This window comes from Vombatus ursinus, unplaced genomic scaffold, assembly GCF_900497805.2.
Source record: "Vombatus ursinus unplaced genomic scaffold, bare-nosed wombat genome assembly UNPS02011613.1, whole genome shotgun sequence".
NCBI classification, from domain to species: Eukaryota; Metazoa; Chordata; class Mammalia; order Diprotodontia; family Vombatidae; genus Vombatus; species Vombatus ursinus.
In genome coordinates this window covers 944,918-966,282 of record NW_020951391.1, presented here as the reverse complement: position 1 = coordinate 966,282, position 21,365 = coordinate 944,918, and the positions used below count along the sequence as shown (strand labels likewise).

Here is a 21,365-nt window from a genome sequence, read left to right as displayed (position 1 = left end):
AAATAAAATATTAAATTAGAAAATAAAAAGCTTATACCTGGAATATTACAAAATACATGTTTGCAAGTGGGGAGTCATTCTCCGTATACTGGGGGCCCCCACACCTACATATTTCTAGGTTTCCTAAGGTGGGGAGGGAGGAGACAAGTCAAAGGGGGTGAGAAAATAATCCAGAGTATACTTGGGTCCTTCTTGTTCTAAGCATCTCATGAGACTAAAAAGAGTAAAACCATAAATTACTATATAATAATATAAGGCATGGCTTTGCTGGCCACGTTCATATACACAATAAAGGCAGAAATATGCCTAGATAGGGTCCTTACAAATGCCAACCTGCCCAGGAATCCTCTTTGGGCCTCTCTTCACATTGTCATGTCTGGCAATTTCTGAGGCGTTAATCCTGCTGAAAAACACGAGGCTGTGCTGCATCTCATCACTCCCAACCTTGACTTTCTCCTCTGGCCTCACTGTTTGCCTCCTTCCCTGTGGCTACCCTCCCTCCCTGCATCCCTGCATTACTCCAGGATAGCCTTAGGAAGTATCCAGAGGAGGAAAGCTGAGCAGGAGGAAAACAAGCTTGTAAACCAGCTGTCCTCCCCGGGGTTCCTTCCCCCTATTCCCACACCACCACCGTCCTTGGCCCCTCCTGGATCCCCCCTCCACCTTAACTTTCTTGGAGGGTGGGAGTGTTCGTGATACAGTTCTGGGCAGCCAGAAATGGGAGACTTGGCACACTTTAATGGAGGCTGTTGCTGCCAACATCATAATAAGGTCGAGGTGGGAGTGGGGGTGGGGTGTCAAATACTGTTAATAAGAAAGCAGGCGATATGTTCCCGGAGCCTCTGCTCACCTGGTACGAGGTACTAAAGTCCAAGACTGCCTGGAGAGCTGTAGGGATTGTTAGAGGTTAATCAGAGAGCTATCGATGGCTTCTCTCATCCCTCCCTGCCCTGCCCTGCCTGGACATAGACATTATTACTTGGGTTACTCTTCTCTGTGTCCCCAGTCCAGTTCTACTCTGACCTGTGATATGAAGAGTATGGTTTCCTGACATAGTCACTCTCACCAGGTACTTATTGCCTTCTCTGCGGTATACGTCCCTATGTGCTGGGGCCAGCTCATAAAGGCTGATGAGAACTGATTACTAAATTTTCAGTCTGAACATTCACACCTTGGAAACTGACAAACACTACAAATCAGGACTTGGTTTATTGCTTTGTTGATTGTCTAAATCGATGGAGAAAATGTTCATGATGTGTGAAACATTAAAAGTGTGTCATTTGTTTTTTGGGGTGCCTCTACCCAGCCTGCCACTTTTTGCTCGGGGACTGATAATCAAACCAGCATCACCATTGCTTCCAAGAAGGGCACGGCACTCTGCTGTCCCGTGGTTCCACTCAGAGCCAGGGGTCTAGTCTGAAAATCATCCTTCTGTGCTCCTTCATACCATCCATGTCTCTCTCTGCCTCCCAGACCTCCCCACCTTATTCCTATCTCACTCCATCCTTTTCTTCTATCATTTCTTCTGGAACAAGAAAGGATACCCTCCATGAAGGGAAAAAACTCTTTCCACTAGGAGGCTTAGGGAAGCCTTCATGGAAAAGATAGGACAGGAGTTGGGGCTGGAGGGAAGTATTTTAACAGGTAGAGATGACAAAAGAGTGAAGATCAGGCATAAGGAATGACATGTGTAGGTGCTCAGAGGTGAATGGAAGCGTGTTGATGTATGCTTGCAAAAGCACTCTTCTGAGGAGGGATCCGGGTCGTAACAAAAAAGAGATGAAGACACTGGTCTGTGGGAGGCATTAAAGGTTGTGAGCATGACATTACCCTCCCCTCAAAATTGTTTTGTGTAAACAGGGTTCCAAAAGACAACAGAACACCCCAGAGTTTGTATTTTATTGTCTCTGTACAGGTTATTCCCCCCAGAAGGATGTAAGCTCTCTGATGGCAGGACCTGCTTTATTTTTGTCTTTGTACCCCCAGGACGTAGTACTGTTCTTGGCATATAGTAGGTGCTTAATAAATGTTTATTGAGTAGAACTGAATTATTAATTTGATTCAGTGACTTTGTTCAGCTATTTATGTGTCCTTTTCACCCATGTGCTTTACCTTCCTTATCTCTGCCTCCAGACTTTCCTGGCTTCCTTCAAGGCCCAGATAAAATCCCACCTTTCACAAAGAAACCTTTCCCAGTCTCCCTTAATGCTAGCTCCTTCCCTCTATTGATTATCTCCAGTTTAGACTGAACATAATTGTGCGTAGTTGTTTACATGTTGTCTCCTTCATCAGGCTTCCCCAAAAGATAGAGTAGGGACTGTCTTTTGCTTTTCTTTGTATCCCCAGCACTTAGCACAGTGTCTGGCATACAGTAAGTGCTTAATAAATGTTGACTGACTGCTGGTGTGATTGCATCTTTAAGACTCCATGCTCCTAGAGGGCAGGAACTGTGTATTTGTAAGACTGGCAAATTAAAGAGGTTCTAGCATAAGGCTGCATAGGAATTCGGTGCTTAAGCAAGGACTTACAATGCCAATGAAGAAGGCAAATCATGTTGTTTCATCCTATTAGAATGTAAGCTCCGTGAGGGCAGGGACTGTTTTTTTAAACTTTTTTTTTTGTATCCTGAGCACTTAGCATGATGACTCACAAATAATAAGTACTTAATGAATGCTCGTTGATTAATTGATTGATTGACATAAATTCTTGACTTTCCAGGAAATTTCAGCAAGGAGGCAGGTTGTCTCATTTCTTGGGCAGAAGGCTGTGGGGTAAGGAGGTAATGGGGTTAGCCCTGTGTTAGGGAGTAATGCAGTGTAATAGAAATCTGGAATCAGAACACCATGCCTCAAACCTTACTTCAGATATTCACTAGCTGTGTGATCACAAGCAAATGGCCTTCATTCTAGGAGCCTCAGTATCCTCAGTTGTAAAATAAGGATAATGATTTCCCCCTGCCTACCTCAAAAGCCTGCGATGAGGAGAGTGCTTTGTCATCCTTAAAGCGGACAAGAAATATGAGTTGTTATCGTTACTGCCAAGGCTGCCTGCCTCCACAGGGAAGCACTTATGGTATGTTGGGTGCCTTCCAGGAACACGGAACAGTCAATATTTCTGTGCATGTGACTATGGGGAGGGGGCCGGAGGGACAGTGTTCTTCCTTGTTCTTGCTGTCTACCATCTGTTGCCAAGTTCCAAGAGTTCTCTCTACAGTATTAAAAGACCCCATGTTGTTCAGATAGTGCAGTGTAATGTAGTAGAAAGAGCTCCAGGTCGGAGGTAGGAATGCCCAGCTATGGATGTCACTTGCGTGACTTTATGCAAGTCCTTTCCTCCCTGGGCCTCCATTTTTCTCACCAGTAAATTGAAGAGATTGGATTAGATTAGGAATTCTTAATTTGGGGTTCATGAACGGTGTTTATTTTAAGGGGTTTATGAACTTGGATGGGAAAAAAATCACATCTTTATTTTCACTAACTTCTAATCAGGAGTTCTTAACCTAGGGTCTGTGAACTTTTTTAAAATATTAAGTGTATTTTAATGTAATTGGTTCCCTATGCATTTTACTTTTTACATTTAAAAACACGATTCTGAGAAGGGGTTCACAGGCTTCACAAGACTGATTGCCCAAAGGGGCCCTTGACACAAAAGAGGTAAATGATCTCAAGGGTCCCTTCCGATCCATCCTCCAAACAGTTGCCAAAGTAGTCTTTTCAATTCATGCTCACAACCTTTAATGCCTCCCACAGACCGGTGTCTTCATCTCTTTTTTGTTACGACCCGGATCCCTCCTCAGAAGAGTGCTTTTACAAGCATACATCAACACGCTTCCATTCACCTCTGAGCACCTACACATGTCATTCCCTATACCTGATCTTCACTCTTTTGTCATCTCTACCTGTTAAAATACTTCCCTCCAGCCCAAACTCCTGTCCTATCTTTTCCATGAAGGCTTCCCTAAGCCTCCTAGTGGAAAGGGCTTTTTCCCTTCTCAAATTTTCCAAGAGCATTTTCTCTAATTCTCTCCCTTGTCTCCATCCCACTCTATCTAGCATAGTTATTCATATACACATATACTCACGGTGCTGTTTCCAGTGGAATGTAAACTCTCTGAGCAAGGACTGGGATTATATCTCACTTTGTCCTTGTATTTTTAGTGCCTATCATAGTGCCTTGCCCATAAAAGGTGTTTCTTTGTTTGTGGAAATGAATTAAATTGAATTGAACTAAGTGGAACTAATTAAATCGGAAATCTAGAAAGCTCTCAATTTCTCAGTTTCCTCATCTGCACGGTGAGAGTAATGATAGCTGTTAACCTACATTTTGAGGGTCAGAGGAGTTGATACGATGTGAAAGTACTTTTGGAAAAGTAAAAAGAGGCATTTATCATTATGCTTCAGTACTTTGATAGCTTGAACCAAGAACTCACCATTAGGGAGAGACCCTTTCCCTGTGCAGATTGCAAATGGTTAGGTGGATAGAGCCTTGGAACTGGAGTCAGGCAGATCAGAGTTCAAATCTGGCCTCAGACACTTACAAGCTGTATGACCCTTAGCAAGTCACTTAACCTTCATCAGCCTCAGTTTCCTCAATTCTAAAATGGGAATAATAATAGCACCTACCTTCCCAGGCTGCTGTGATGATCGAACGAGATAATATTTGTAAAGTGCTTAGCACAGTGCCTGGCACATAGTAGGTGCTATATAAATGCTAGCTATTAATAATAGTAATAATTATAATAATAATTCAATTATCTCAGAGCCCCAATCACCTGAACTATTAAATGTTTTCTTCCAGAGAATGATGCAAACCATCAAGTCCCCAAGAAAGGAGGACAGATACTCCCAATACTGAGTTGAGAAAAAGAATGATCAAAAAATTAGGGCAGAAAAACATGGATGGTTTTATTGAAACTGCCTCAGGGAGCCAGAATTAGACAAACGGTTTCAGGAAATAAGGAGTCCTTGGAAGTGGGAATGTGGGAATGGGTTCCCTTGAACAGACTCAGGAGGTCACTTCCTGGATTTTTCCCCAGAACAACCACCATTTGTTTTACTCAGAGAATCTGTGCTTCCCATTCTCGAGACCACACTAGCAAGCAGTTTGTCCGTTTCCCCTGGAATGTTCTGTTTCTCTTCATTCTCCGTCTCTCGGTGGTAGAAGTAGTTGAAATTGGAGACAATGACGGGCACAGGAAGGGCAATGGTGAGGACTCCAGCAATGGCACAGAGGGTACCTACGATTTTGCCCCCAGGTGTGGTGGGACACATGTCCCCATAGCCCACTGTGGTCATGGTGACCACTGCCCACCAGAACCCATCAGGGATGCTGGAAAAGTGGGATTCTGGCTCATCCACCTCGGCAAAGTAGACAGCGCTGGAGAAGAGAATGACCCCAATGAAGAGGAAGAAGATGAGTAGCCCCAGCTCCCTCATGGAGGCCTTCAGGGTCTGCCCCAGGATCTGGAGCCCTGTGGAGTGGCGGGAGAGTTTAAAGATGCGGAAGACTCGTACGAGTCGGATGATTCTTAAGATGGCAAGGGACATATTCTGTTGGGCACTGGGCTCTGTCTCCTGTACCAGTTCTGTGATGAGAGTCGCAAAGTAGGGAATGATGGAGATGATGTCAATGATATTCATGATATTTCTGAAGAAGTCTGTTTTACTGGGGCAGACCACAAACCGAAGTACCAACTCAAAGGTAAACCATATGATGCAGGTTGATTCCACCATGAAAAAGGGGTCAGTGAACATGGTATGGGAAAGGACCGTCTTGCTCAGATTGAGGCTGGGGTCCCTGACCACCTTTAGCTCCCGCTCCTCCCGGAACTCAGGCAGTGTCTCTAGGCAGAAGATGGTGATGGAGATGACCACCACCAGCACTGAGACCACAGCCACACCCCGAGCAGCACTTGAACTCTCAGGATACTCAAAGAGCAGCCAGAATTGCCTGTGGAAGTCATTCTTGGGGAGCTGTGTCTCAGGGTCTTTGATGAAGCCTTCATCCTCTCGGAACTGGTCCATGGCCTCGACACCCAATTCATAGAAGGAGATTTCGTCAGCAAAGACATCAATGGGGACATTGGCTGGGCGCCGGATTTTCCCACCTGACTGGTAATAATAAAGGATTCCATCAAAGCTGGGCCGGTTCCGGTCAAAAAAATACTCATTCCTCATGGAATCGAAAAATTGCATCCTTTTTTCCCGGTCACCCAAGAGGGTTTCAGGGAATTGGTTGAGGGTCTTGAGTTGGGTTTCAAATCTCAGGCCTGCAATATTGATGATGACCCTCTGGTTGCCCTCATTCGTGGCCACTGGCTCAGGCCCCTGTGGATCACTGTAGTCTCCTGGGAGCTTGGAGAAGACTGTTTCATGGTTGGTGTCATTATTAATAAGGACCCTCCAGTTAGAGAGGAGACTGCTGCTGCCACTGGGACGACCTTTAAGGCTGGCAAGGTCAAAGTCAGTGGGATATCCAGGCTCTTCTAGGACTTCATCAGAATTATCAAAATTAACTAAAGCCACCTCCATCTCTTTCCAACCAGACACATCCATTCTACGAGAGTCATGAAAGAAGCATGGAAGACCTCAGCTTGTCTTGCCTCCTGATGACCTGAGAAGACAGAGATACATTACTCAGGGGCTCTAAAGAACAGAGCTTGCTCTCTGTTACCCATGTTTGATGGAGGGGGGTCAAGCAGCATAGCCAATCCATGTTTTTTTGTTTGTTTGTTTGTTTTTTTGCTAGGCAATGGGGTTAAAGGACTTGCCCCTAATCCTTGCTAATGGACAAGCCAAAAATGATTTTCTTTAGGCTTTAGAATATACCATGTGATTGTTCTGGTAGCAATAGACCCCCTTATCATTATGTTTACTCAGGCCAGTACTAAAATCATTTTCATGGGTATGCATTGACGAGACGACTTCCTCTACCATCGTACATCAGCATTTTCTCTGTAACGGAGCTTAATTGACCTGTCTAAGGTTATGCTGCTGATAGATGTCAGAGGCAGAGCTTGCACCTGGATCTGCCTAGCTCCAGCTATCCACTAATCCTCTGCCTCTTCTAGACCCTTAAGGATTTACAAATCACTTTCCCCAGAACAGCCCTGTGGGTTAGGACCTGACCACACATTCCTATTTTACAGACAAATGGAAGGCATTTTTACTGAGCAGAAATGACTTGCCCAGGGCCACCCAGCTGGGATCTAGTCAGACCTCTGCCCCAACTTTCCTTACTCTTTACATTCTAATTTAATTACATTTTAATCTTGTTCGGGTACACTCTGGGATGGGGTTCGTGCAGCCCACAGCAATGTGTTGGATATCTCCGCCACCAGTCTCTCCCCGCTCCAAACCATTCTTCACTCAGCTGTCCAACCCACCTCCCGAAAGCCAGAGCTTTCCCCTAGGAATGATTGTATTTATCTGATCCTTCCTTAGCCAAAAAGGGAGGTAGGAAGCAAAGCATTTTAGCCTAGGTATTCTCTAAGCCTAGGGAAGAATTGCACTCCCTAGATACTCTCCAAGCCTTAACTCCTGCCCAGCATCACTTAAACCCTGAAACCTGAGAACACCCCAGGGTATCTAGCCTCACTGGCCACACCCTCTTTTGAGCTCTAATTGGGAGCCATTTAACAGATAATAAGAGCGTCTTACTTTCGTATAGTACTTTATACTTTTCACAGGGCTTTTTAGATCCATTATCTCCCTTGATGCTAACTGCAGGAAGATAAACAAGAGCATCTAAGCTTCCCAGACCATCCATGCCTCCTCTTTCCCTATACCAACCCCAAAACCAAATTGACAGGTAGGTAAGTGCTGTCAGAGGGGATGAGGGTGGTCTGGGTCAGAACACGGGTATAATCAGGGCTATAAAGGGTGTGGTCAGAGGTTAGAGTGGTAGCCCTCAGTAGCCAACTCTTCACTTTCCTTATTGTGGGTGGAAATTAAATCTGGGCAAAGTACTAGATTGTTATAAAAATATAAGAAAGGATGCTAGGTGAGTCTAATCCTCTGTGGGCAGGGGTGGGAACCAATTTGAAAACTATGCCACTTTTTACCCCTCTTCCCTACCTTAAACTTTGTTCTGATTTTGATTTTAATAGCATTTTTTCCAATTACATGTAAAGACAATTTTTAGCATTCATTTTTATAAAATTTTCGGTTCCAAAATTTTCTCCCCCCCTTCCTAAAATGGTAAGCAATTTGATATAGGTTATATACGTGCAATCATGTAAAACATATTTCGATATTAGTCTCTGTTCTGATTTTTAAAGAAGCTGTTTTTATACCTTGGCTCTTCCTCTCCTCAGAGAAAAGCTGCTTAAAGGTAGGCCTATTCCTGCTTTTCTTCAGTTGTTGTTCAGTTGTGTCTAACTCTTTGTGACCCCACTTGTTTCTGGTTTTGGCAAAGATACTAGAGTGGTTTTCCATTTGTTTCTCCAGCTCATTTTTACAGATGAGGAAACTGACACAAACAGGGTTAAGTGAGTTACCCAAGGTTATGTAGCTAGGACGTGTCTGAGGCCAGATTTGAACTCTAAAAGATGAATCTTTTGGACGCAAGCCCCTGCTCTATCTACTGTGTTACCTAGCTGTCCCTAACTATTCCTCAGTGCTAACCCCTCTGTAGCCAGCTCAGACTCCTGACTGTTCCCTGTAGAAGCATCCTTATTCCCCATTCCAACCTTTTGCCGGTACTATTTATCTGGCTTGGAACACTCTAGTCTTTCCTTTTCTGTCGATATCCTCCTCATCTTTGATAGCGTGGTACAGTGGAAATGGAGTTGGAGAGTGAGTTCAAATTCTTGCTCTTACTTGCACCCCTGTGACTTTTGGGCAAGTCAAGACCTCCACTGGCCTCAGTTTCCTTATGGGCAAATCAGGTTAGAGATTGAATCTGTGATGTCATTGGTAAAGAGATCCTCCGGGTGAAGGAACTCCCTCCATCAATTTCAATCGGCTTTTATTCAACTTTTAGTCTTAGAGAGTGACTTAGAGCAGAAACATCAAACACCCACAAGCACTCCCAGTTGTGGCTAACCAGGTTAAAATCTGATTGGGCAATATTTAACAAAATAAATAAACTAACAAAAAAGAAAACACAAATATGTGTGGTTGTCTAAGTCAACGTGCTACTGGCATGGAGCCGTATGCACAGTTTGGCGGTTCCTTTTCTGTTTGAGTGTGATGCCATTGAGAAGCTAGATAACTGTCCCAGGATCACACAGTTAATTTGTCAGAAATAGGATTTGACCTCCAGGTTTCTTCACCAGCTCTCTAACCATAACATTATACTGCCTCTCAGTAAAATGAGAAGATTGGAATATGCAAAACCCTCTGGTCTTTTCCAGCTGTACGCTTATGATCCTGTGATTCTTCAGAAGTCTTTCCTGACTATTCAAACTATTTCCTATCCATTCGACCTTGGGCACCTCACTTTTCTCTAGGTAGCACAGTGGATAGAGCACTTAGGAAGATATGTTCATATTTGACCTCAAATAATTACTCTCGTTGTGACTCTGGGCAAGTCATTTAACTTCTATCTGCCTCAGTTTCCTCAATCATAACATGGGATAATAATAGCACCTACTTCCCAGATTGTTATGAAGATCAAATGAGATAATATTTGTAAAGTACTTAGCACAGTGCCTGGCATGTATTAGTTGCTTAGTAAATGCTTGTTTCCTTTTTTTCTTCTCCTGTCCTCAATTTCCTTATCTGTGAAAAGGGCTAGACATTAACCACAGGGCTATTGGGAGAATCATATAAAATTACACACATAATGCCCTTTTGAATTACATAAATGTCAGCTATTAATAATTACAATAATCCCACTAATATTAAGACAGAGTCTTTGAAGAGTTAACTGTGTTGGAAGAGCTCAAGTCTATTGGAGATTTCCATTCAGTTTCATATTAGATATTTAGGCTGTTTTATGGGGAAAATAAAAAAAAATACAAACAAATCCCCCTATTTCTGACTTTGGGAGATATTTATTTCTCTGTCTATGATTCACCTTTTTAAAAATAGCTCTTTGAATTAATATTTTATGGGAACAAAAATCCAGAAGTAGGTTCCAGCCCCCCAGACTGCTAACTTGGGAAACTGTCATCTGCTGCAAATTGCATATCCTTGAGGGATAAGGTGCCTTGAAGCTGTTGTTTGACATGTGGAGGAACCCATAGAGAGAGTTTCCCAATGGGAATAGGATCAGTAGATCAGAGGCTATTTGGTTGGTGTCCCTTTAAAGTGCTTGCCTTGAGTGGGGCTGCAGGTAAGAGTAATAAGGAGGTGGTGGACCATCTGGGAGGGGAGGTTGGAGTCCAGGAACCCACCCTGTTATGTAGTGTTTGGGGCTTTTATTGGTGTTTGTAGTCTTCTACCCCTTCCTGAAACAGTTTAGGTGGGGACAGAGCTAATGAGAACCAAAGTGATCAATAGAGCTGAAATGGCTGTTATCACCATCACCAAAAAGCCTCTATTAAGGATTTATATGATGCATGGCTGTTGTCTGGATCTCTCGTCCTTGCCTCTGTACTCGGTTTTCATTATGCTCCCCTGTTGCCTCATAGGGAATGAAAAACAACAAATTGATGGTGACTGGAAGCCCCTGAGGGGTGTTGGGGGGGAGTCTTTGGGAGAAGGACATCCCTTTTCCCAGGTAGGATTGGAAGGACAAATGGGGCTAGGGCAAGGCACAATTTATCCTAAGTAAAGGGTCAAGCATCTATGACCCCTATCCCTTCTTTCCCAACCCCCCTAATCAGCAGCCAAATAGAAGTAGCCCTAGAGAGAAGAAATTCTAGAGAAACGTTATGGGATCATAGATTTAGAGCTGGGGGCTATTTCAGAAGTCATTTGGTCTGATACCCTCATAGACGAAGAAACTGAAGTCTGATTATCTAAGGTCAATAAAATAGTAAGTATAGCAGGTGGAATTTGAACTCAGCACCTCCAACACTCTTTCCATTGTACCATGCGGGGCACAGATATATTGGGGAGTGTGTGTGTGTGTGTGTGTGTGTGTATGTGTGTGTGCTTGCCTGTCCATGCACACACAGGCACAGAGGTCAAGGAGACTCAGAAAACAGGCATAAGCCTCAATAAAGAGAAATCCTAGGAGCGTGTTGCTACAGATGTGAGCATTGCAGGAAAAAGCTAGAACCACAGTAGAATCAAGTCAGACTTTTTACCACTTTTTATCAGGTCTTCTCTTGTCTCAACTTAATTCAAGTTAAAAAGTTGCTATGAGGAAGACTCTTGTGATGCTTGCCCTGGGCATGCTTCGTGGCACCAGAACTGTTAGTTATCCTCTGCGTAGAACCACTGGGAAGATCAGTGTTGGACATTCACACGTTGGTCTCTAGGCAAGCTGTGAGAACCCTAACTATCTGGCTAGCCATTCACCTTGATAGATAACAGTACAGAACTAATTGTGGGAGGGCCCCTTCCGAGTGGTCCTGGGACCCTGAAAAATACTGATGACGGGGCCTTGTATTTCATTATTAGAGCTTTATAGCATAAGAGACCTTAGAAATGATGTCATCAAACCTTTTCATTTTACAGATAAGGAAACTAGGCCTAGAGGGGGTGAAGGGACTTGTTTAGGCCCTCACAAGTGACACAGAGCAGGGCCAGGCTTTGAACCCAGAGCTTCTTACTCCAAAGCTGCACCGGCTGCACCAATCAGCCCACTTTGAGACATTTGAAGTTATTGTAAGTTACTTGTTACAAAAATAAATCATGTTTTGGTCCAAATATAGGCCACCTCTGAATAACGGAAATATTCCTAAAATGAGACCTCTTTGAAAGAAAAAAAAATAAGATCACAGGAAACTACGTAGATGTAAGCTGAAAATTATTACGCAAAATTACCATACTGAAAAAAGCAACAGCAGCACTGACCTATTTGGAAAAAACTGGTTATTTTTTGTTAGGAAGGCAAGGATCTGGGGCTGGAAGATACCTCACAGTCCATCTAGTCTAGGCATCTTTAACCTTTCTTTGTGTGTTGTAGACGAACCCCTTTGGCAGTCTAGGTAAAGTCTATGGACCCTTCTCAGAGTCATGTTTTTAAATGCACAAAACAAAATACATAGGCTTACAAAGGAAATCAATAATATTCAAATACAGTTATCAGAATGTCTTTAAAAACCCCAGATTCATGGACCTCAAGTTAGAATCCCTCTTTTAGTCCAACTCCCTCATTTTACAGATGAAGAAACTGAGGCCCTTAGAGGTGGACTGACTTGCCCAAGGTCGTGCAGAGAGTCTGCAGGTGTAGGATTGGAACTCAGGTCCTCTGACTAAAAGCCTGTGCTTTTATTATGTTGTCTCCCCTCTCAAAATGAAGAAATCAGCTTCTGCCACATAGAAGTTGGGCATCAAAGCGAGTGAAAGTGACCCGGGGAAAGTAGAAATATTTAGAAAGGGAAATTGGGATTTTCTTTGTTAAGGAGGAAACTGACCTGTTGTATACTCTCACTGGTCCTTATTTCTTTCCCTCCAACTCTTTTCACTCCACTCTCGAGTCCACTCCTTTTCGGAAGGGAAACTGATACCTGTTGGGATCCCGACTCTTCTGTTCCTCCCCAATCTTCTTTTTCTCTAGATGACATTGAACTTCACAGAATTGCCGCTAGTCTTCAAGCAACAGACTAGCATCGTTTATCTTTTAACAAAAGTAAATCTTTGAGTAGGAAGACTCCCAGAAACCCTCTTCTGATGCCCACTCCTAGCATCCTCTTGACGCCATCGAATAGGCGACAAGCCTTTATTTGAAGATCATTCCACTTGTGGACAGGAAGAGTAATAGTTTTGAAGTCAGAGGAGGCAGGTTCAAATCCCACCCTCGGGCATTTACTGCCATGTGACTTCGGGCGAGTTACCTCCTCCGTAAAATGAAGGGGGATGGGGGTGGACTCTGAGGTCCCAGATTCAAGAGAAGGCTTCATATATGAGCGATGTTGGTAAGGATAGAAACTACAAAACCTGATACTGTGAAGGCAGAAACGATACAGGTCCCACCTCCAAAGGGAAGCCTTTCCTGAGCTCCCTTATTATTAGTGTTCTTTCAAGCTTCCTCAATCAATGGCCCTGCCTTGTTTAGGGACTACTAAAGCCTTCATTCTTTGCTTCTCTCAGTTTTTCCTCCCTCCCAATCCAGCTTCTCAGTTTCCCCATCTGTGTGATAGGAAGGAGTAACCTTAGATCAGACTTCGAGCCAAACTTTCCTATCCTCAGGAAGATGGGATCGTGGGTAAGCCAGGTGACCTGGTTCTCTTTGTCACCTGAAGGCAGAGCCAGGAAATAGGATCCTTGGAAACATCAGGAAGTAAGCAAGCCTAGCTGCTTAGCATTGAATCCCGTCGGGTGAACTGAATACCGGTGAAGGAAGCCTGAGAGCATTTATGGGAGGAGAGTGAATCATGGGAGGAGGGTGAATAATACTCCCGATTCCTCTCTCATGTGGAATGTCCTAGAATTCCTGGGAGACTGGAGGTATGACCTCACTAAGGACCCATGTCAACACAATTTTTTTCCAGCATAAATCAAGAAGATTAAGACAATGTGTTGGGGTGGGGGAGGCCTGTATTTGGTCAGAGGATCTGGGAGTCCAAAGACTCTGATACTTCTATTTACTCCCTGTTGGACGTTGGGCAAATCGTTTTCACTCTGAGCCTCAGTTTCCTTGTTTGTAAAGTGAGGGGGAGGGGTTTCTCTGAATGATCTCTAAATCTTCCTGCTCTAGATCTATGAGCCTATAAATCAGAGGTTGTGAGGACAGATCCAGTTTCTTAGAGGCATGAAAGGATCATAAATAAGCACATTGATTTAGAGCTGGAAATTATCTCAGAATCTATGTAGTCCAAACCCCTTATTTTACAGATGAGGAAAGTGACTCAGAGAAGTCAAATAATTTGTCCCAGGTCACAAACGGTAGAGCAGGGATTTGGAATCGGGTACTCTGACTTCAAATTCATTGACACATCAATAAGCATGTGTTAAGCACCTACAATGTGCCTGGTGTGGTGCTAGGTACTCATGATGCAAAAACAAAAACAAAAAAGATTTAATTTATACTAGCAGTGTATTTGTGTTATACCACAGTCCTGATCTCTTGCTGACTCTCAACTGTCTTTCGAACATCTCAAATTGGATGTCCTATTCACATCTTAAACTCAACATGATCAAAACTAAACTCATCATCTTTCCCTCCCTCCCCACAACCTTCCCCTCTTTCAAACTTCATTATCACTGTTGAGGGTGCCACCAATTTCCCAGTAACCCAGATTCACGAGCCGGGGGTCCTCCTTGCTTCTTCATTCTCTCTTACTCCCAATATCCAATCTGTTACCAAGACCTGGCAATCTTACTTGCTTAAAATTTCTCCCATATGCCCTGCTTTTCTCCTCTGGCCTTGTTACCACCCTGATGCAAGTCCTCATTTCCTCCTGCCTGGACTATCGTATTAGCTTGATGATTGTTGGTCTGTCTGCCATAAAGTAATATTGTGTTGTGGTTTGTCCTTTGTTTTTGCAGGGGCCCAATGGCATCACAAGGTGATGTCTTGACTTACACGTGAATCAGATTTAAGTGGGGCAGAGTTGTCCCAAATTGCCAGCCTCACTCTGTCTTCCAGGGTCATTGAAGTGCAGTGGCAAAATGAAGGTCAAGATGACCGGTGATGGGCCAGCATACAGTGGATGGGCCTTGGCATCTTCAATGTCTGAACGAGCTAGCGCTAAGCTTCCCATGGCACCTCCTTCAGCCGCCTTCATGGCCATTCTCATCCACCTATTTTGCCAGGGGAAGTCTTCCCCCAATTCACCATTAGGTTTGAGGCTTGTCAGTTACCTTCAACCTGTGTTTCCTCACTACAGTCTATCTGTCAAAGTGATCTTAAAGTGCAGGTCTTACCATACTACCCCCAACTCAATAAACTCCAGTGGCTCCTGATTACCCTCAGGATCAAATAAGAAATCTTCGATTTGGTGTTGTCCCTTCATAGCTTTCCCTCTCCTCTCACCCTTCCAATCTTCTTACAACATATTGTGTACTCTCCAACCTAATGACACTAGCCTCCTTTGACCAAGACACTCGTCTCTCACCTCTGGCCATTTTCATTGACTGTCTCTCATCCATGGAATGCTCTCCTTCCTTGGCTTTCCTAGCCTCCTTCAAATCCCAGCTAGAATCTCATCTTCTACAGGAAGCCTTTCCTGATCCTCTTTCATCCTAGTGCCTCCCCTCTGGTGATTATTTTCTTTCTTTTTTCTTTTTAATTTTTTTGATTTTATTTGATGCTTTCTTGATGTCACATGAAGTCATTAGCTTCCACTTGCCCAATTATGTCTTTTTTTGGGTTTTTTAAATTTTTAATTTTTTTTATTAATTTATTTTGAATTATCAACAATCACTTCCATAAGCTTTTGAAGCCATCCCGTAGACGGCATGCAATCTGATATAGGCCATACATATACACTCCTATTAAACATATTTTCACATTAGTGATGTTGTAAGTAAGAATTAGAACCAACAGGAGGAACCATCTGGTGATTATTTTCAATTTATCCTTTATATAGTTCGTTTGTACCTAGTTATCTACATATTATCTTCCCCTTAGATTGTGAGCTCTAGCAAAAACTGTCTTTTAACTTTCTTTGTATCCCCGGCACTTAGTGCAGTACCTGGCACATATTAGGTCCTTAATAGATTTTTATTGACTGTCTATCAAGGGAGATAATATTTACATATATACAATATACATACACATACAATATGTGTGTGTATTTTTTAGTCATCAGTTCTGCTCTTATTGGGGTTTTCTTGCAAAAATGCTGGTGTGGTTTGCCATTTCCTTCTCCAGCTCATTTTACAGATGAGGAAACTGAGGCAAATAAGGTTAAGTGATTTGCCCAGGGTCATATAGCTAGTAAGTGTCTGAGGTTGGATTTGGACTCACGATAATGAGTCTTCCTGACTCCAGGCCTGGCAGTGTATCTATTGTGCCACCTAGCTGACTATGTGTGTGTATATGCGTGAATGTGTGTGTGTATGTATGTATTTATGTTTCTATCCATCGATCTATAAGACAAGTAGTTGGGGGCATTGGCAGTTGGGAGCAGGGGGGCTAACAGTTGATCATTCCATTTTTTCCATGCGTCCTCAGTACGCTGGCCAGAGCTTGCTCTGATCCACCATGGTGTCAATATTCTAGCCTATAGATGCCTAGAGGCAGCTAGGTGGCACAGTGGATAGAACACTGGGCCTGGAGTCAGGAAGACCTGAGTTCAAATGCTACCTCAGATGCGTATTAGCTGTATGACCCTGGGCAAGTCATCTAACTGCTCTCAGCCTTTGCACACTCATCTGTAAAATAACAATAATAATAGGATCTACATCACAGGATTGTAGTGAGGAGAAAATCAGAGAACATATGTAGATGCTGTCATTGTCTCATGTATATATGCTACAAATCTATATTAAAGCCCATTATGTGTAGGATGTGTTCTAAGCTATGGGGGTAAAAAGATGATAAATTAAAACTCTTGCCCACAAGGGACCACAGTCTTCTAGGGGATGAGTGATAAAAAGAGCTAAACAATAAATGATATAAATATGACATAATGTTGAATGTAATTAGGATAAAGTAGCAATGTGCACTAAGAATATCTGAAGGGGAAGAAACCAGGCTCCTATCAGAGAATCAAGGAAGGCTTCATGGAGAAGGTGGCACCTGATCTGGGCCTTGATGGAAAAAAAAAAAGACTTCAACAGATGGAGGCATGGAAGGAGTCTATTACAGGGTCTGGAAGGAGTCAACGAAAATGCATGAAGGCTGTCAAAGGCAGGGCTAAATGAGGGAATAATCTCGATCCATTGAGGAGTGTGTGAGGAATCGAAATAACCCAGAAGAGCCAATTCACCCAGGGAACCTCTTTGGAAGCAAGGTATGGAAGAAGAGAAAGAATAAAAACAGTCCTTGCTCCCAAGGGACCTACATTCTAATGAGTGAGACAATTTGTACCGAAGTAGATATGTACAAGATACCTGGAGTCATCCATGAATTTTAGCTGCACCTTCTGCCCAAGTAATTCCCGAATTTGAAAGGGGTTTCTTCCCTCCCCCTCCCCCCATTTGATGCCAGATTATGATCACACAGACCAGGAGAGATAGGCACAGAGTGGCTGCTGTAATTGGCATAAAGGGTGCTCCAGAAAGCCTTCCTTTTTTCTAGAGAGTGAGTAGCTGGGATGTAAGCTTGAGTAGAGTCTCTATATTTGATCTCAAGTAAAGCATGTACCAGGCAGGGCTGACTGCACAACTGTGATGCTCCTACCATCACTTGGTAGTAGCACACTTCGAAAGAGAAGTCAGGAGGTTAGTACTTTGTGAAGGCTCCTTTGAGCATCTTCCTTCCCATCCCCACCTACAACCCCAAGGTGCCCAGTACATATGTACTCCTGCTGCCCTAATCTGTCTTATCATGACATAAATTTATAAACTCATTTATTTTATTTCATTTTATTTTTTGTTTTGTTTTGTTTTGGCTAGACAATGGGGTTAAGTGACTTGCCCAAGGTCACACAGCTAGTAAGTGTTAAGTGTCTGAGGTGGGATTTGAACTCAGGTCCTCCTGACTCCAGGGCTGGTGCTCTATCCACCATGCCACCTAGCTGCCCCTAAACTCATTTATTATAAGGGGTGGGGGAGACTTAATCCAAATAAAGATACTAACGTTGCTTTTAAAATAGGATGAGATCACATATGTGGAAGCCCTTTGTAACTAAAGCATTATACAGATGCAAATGATTGTGATTTTGAGCATCTCTCCTTAGCTTTCCAGTAATACTGAAATATTTTTTAGCAGGGATACTGCTCATCGCATTCTCCCATATCTTCCTAGGTAACATACTTCCTACATATGTATGGTATAGTCAGTAGCATGCATACCATTGAAATCAGTCTTCTGATGCTGATGGTAGGTGGGCAGGTGATGGGTATGTAGGAGCTCAAGAAGCTAGAATAGGCAGAAGATTGGAAGCAGTTGAGAGGCAGGGCTGGAATTGGCTTTTTGTTTCCCCCATCAATGTTTCCTGAAGTCGGAACCAAGGCTAGAACCTAAGTTTTGACTATCTTTCATCTTATTATGTACCTTGCTTTTCTCTTTATGGGGGAAAAATGTTTCCTAAGGGAAACTTTCTTCTTAAGTCTTTCCTGGCCCCTTACTTTAATCTGACTGTGTCTTATTTCAAGAATATTAGATGCAAGCTGTTTTCGATGGCATCCTCCATTTCCATGATAGCACCTCCTCCCTCAATCACTTCCTTGTCTCTTTCCATTCTCTCGTTTTCCCCTTTTTCAGAAGAGAGGTCCCTCTTCCTCTCCAGAGCTCCTTCTTAACTTGTGCTCTGAATTCTGCCCTTTCTCTCTTTATGAAGGGTTTTGGGATGATGGATAGAGGGCTGGCCTTGGAGTCAGGAAGACCTGAGTTCAGTCCTACTGTGTGCCTCCTTAATTTCTCGTCGTCCCAGGTAAGCCTCTAAGACTAAAAGTTACAGATGAGTTGCTGATGTTCAAGGGTGGAAGAAACTTCCCACGGGGGAGTTTTCCAAACTGATTTGATTTGAGGATATGGAGGATCTTATATTCATAGTCTTCCACTCTTGGGCCTTTACAATTGTTCTTTCCCTTTGGCCTTTAAATGAGTCAGGATCTCATCCCTAGATTTTGCCTTCGGGTCCAAACACAATCTTATCAATAAATATTTGAATAACATAAGCTCAAGCACTGTGCTAGGCCCTGTGGGGAGGGAGATAAGGAGGAGCTGTAAGGCTGGTCTCTTTTCTTAAGGACTGGACGAGTTGGGGGTAGATAATTAACAATGAACACAATTCAAGTTCTCTATAAGGAAATTTCTGTACAGCTGTTAGGGAAAGGGTCGAAGGTGAGTCTGGGAAGTTGAGTCCAGATTTAGGAGAAGCATTGTTTATAGATACTTTTGTTGGGTGGATTAGCAGAGCAGGTTCTGATAGTAAGGTGAGGTGACAAGGGCCTGGCCTTTGAGATTTACATTTCCTCACCCAGGGAGAAGCCTTCCATGCTGTTTTAATTTCTTCCTGTGCTCTTTTCTGAATTTATCCTTTTTCTCACAGGTCAACTAAAAAGGCTCTTTGTAGAGTTGCCAGTGATATGCTTGTGAACAAACTGGATTTTTTTTTCTCCAATCCTAGCTCTTTCCCCTCCTGCTATCATGTAGTCTCTGAGATCTTTGCTTTCTCCATTATTTTTTGATAATTTAACCCTCCCTCCCTATCCCACCCTCCATTAGGATTGGCATTTCATTAAAATGGAAATAAATACCCTAACCTTTGCCTCACTATGATTTGTGAGTAATCATTTTGTACCACACATCTCTTCTTTGCAAAACACAATCATAAATTAACCTGGGCTTGAATCCACTCAACTACTTACTTGCTGAGTGGCCTTGGGGAAGTTACTTAATATCCTTTAGGCATCTGTTTGCTCATTTCTAAAATGAGGGGGTGGGTCCAAGGTTCTAAGTTTCCTTCTAGCTCTAAATCTTTGATCCTATAATTCTAAGGAATGACTTATCAATGATGAGATTTCAAGTAAACCATTGTGTGTGTGGGGGGGTACTTTTTGGACAGAGGTCCTTCTTGGTGTCCACAGAGGTGACAGCCAACTCTGCTTATTTATGAGTAGATTAGAGTATAGGGAAAGGTTATATAGAGACTCCAGCAATAGAGAATGTGACTTGACTATACCAGAAATAGGTCAGGGATGCCCTTAGGGTTCTGGAGTACCTCCCTGGCCAGAGCTTTCACTGGAATACACTGGAATGGACGGTTTTCAGAAATTGCATTTGGGAAGGTAGGAGGGGGTCAAGAATTTACAGGTCAAGGTGAGCTCTGTTCTCCTTGGTTAAACGTTTAGTTCTGAAGAGTGGCCTGGCTGAGACCTAGGCTCAAGTGTACCTAAGTATGGGGAAGTGGAAAGAGAATGGTCCTGATTCAAACTTATCTGGTTCTGTCACTTATCAGGTTGTACAGATAGGACAAGTCACTTCTATCTCTGTGGCATAGCTTCTCCTTTTGCAGAATTGGGGGGTCTGAGGGTGGTGGCTTGAATGGTCTCTAAAATCTTCCTTTCACATGATTGCACATGTATAACTTGTATCAGATTGCTTATTATCTCAGGGAGGGAAGGATAGAATTTGGAATTCAAAACTTAAAAAAAAAATCCTGAATGCTAAAAGTTATTTTTACATGTAATTAGAGAAGAAAATAAAATGTTATCTAAAAAAAGGGGAGGAGTCCTCCTTTCAGCTCTAAATCATGTGATCTTATGATCCCCAAGTCAGTAAGGTAATGTATATATTCCAAACTTTCTTAGTTTTCTCAATGACCCACCAAGGTTTATCATCCTTGAATTTACTTAAACCTGCTCCAATTACCCCCATTGACCAGATGAAGAGTTGTTCCCAATTCCAGAATCCTGTGGAATTTCCATCCCTTCTCCCCAAGAGTTTAATCTAATCCAATCCAATAAACATTTATTAAGCACCTATTGAATGCTAGGGGGCAGTGGATAGAATACTGCGTCTGGAGTCAGGAAGACTCATCTTCCTAAATTCAAATCTGACCTCAGACTCTTACTAACTGTGTGACCCTGGACAAGTCACTTCACCCTGTTTGCCTCTGTTTCCTATTCTGTAAAGTGAGCTGGAAAAGGAAATGGCAAACCACTCCAGTATCTTTGCCAAGAAAACCCCAAATGGGGTCACAAAGAGTCAGACACAACTGAACAGCAACATTTGTATGCAAGGCACAATGGAGGTGAGACAAAATGAAAAAGTCCTAGTCCTAAAAAAATGAAATTAATTTTCACCTACTCCATATGTATCTTGGATATGTGTATTTACGCACATGTTGCTAGATTCTAAGGTCCTTGAGAACAAGGAGTATTTTCACTCTTTTTCCTTAAACCCAGTACTTAGCAGTGTCTGGCACACAGTAAGTGTATAATAATTGCTTGTTGACTTTATAGGGCACAGCGTTGTTGTGAAGATCAAATGAGATAATGTATGTAAAGCACTTCGTAAACCTTAGTGTGCAATGCCAATGCTAGCTACCATTATTGTTATTATTATTATTATTATTATCATTACTGTTGACTAATTACATTCCATTGGGTTAGAGTACATCACGAAAACACATGCATGGTCATTTGAAGAGGGGGAGCTTTCCCGGGTCCCATAGCAGACGACCCAAGAGGTGAGTCTTAAAGGAAGCTAAGGATTCTAAGGCAGTTCATTCCAGAAATCAGGGCCCAGGC

General features: G+C 42.9%; 1 protein-coding gene across 1 annotated transcript; it reads right to left on the bottom strand.

Moving 5' to 3' along the window:
* Nucleotides 1–5,012: 5,012 nt before the first annotated feature.
* Nucleotides 5,013–6,554, bottom strand: KCNA10 (potassium voltage-gated channel subfamily A member 10). The gene has a single exon (XM_027856799.1). The coding sequence runs from the start codon at nt 6,552–6,554 to the stop codon at nt 5,013–5,015; it is 1,542 nt and encodes a 513-aa protein (XP_027712600.1).
* Nucleotides 6,555–21,365: the final 14,811 nt, after the last annotated feature.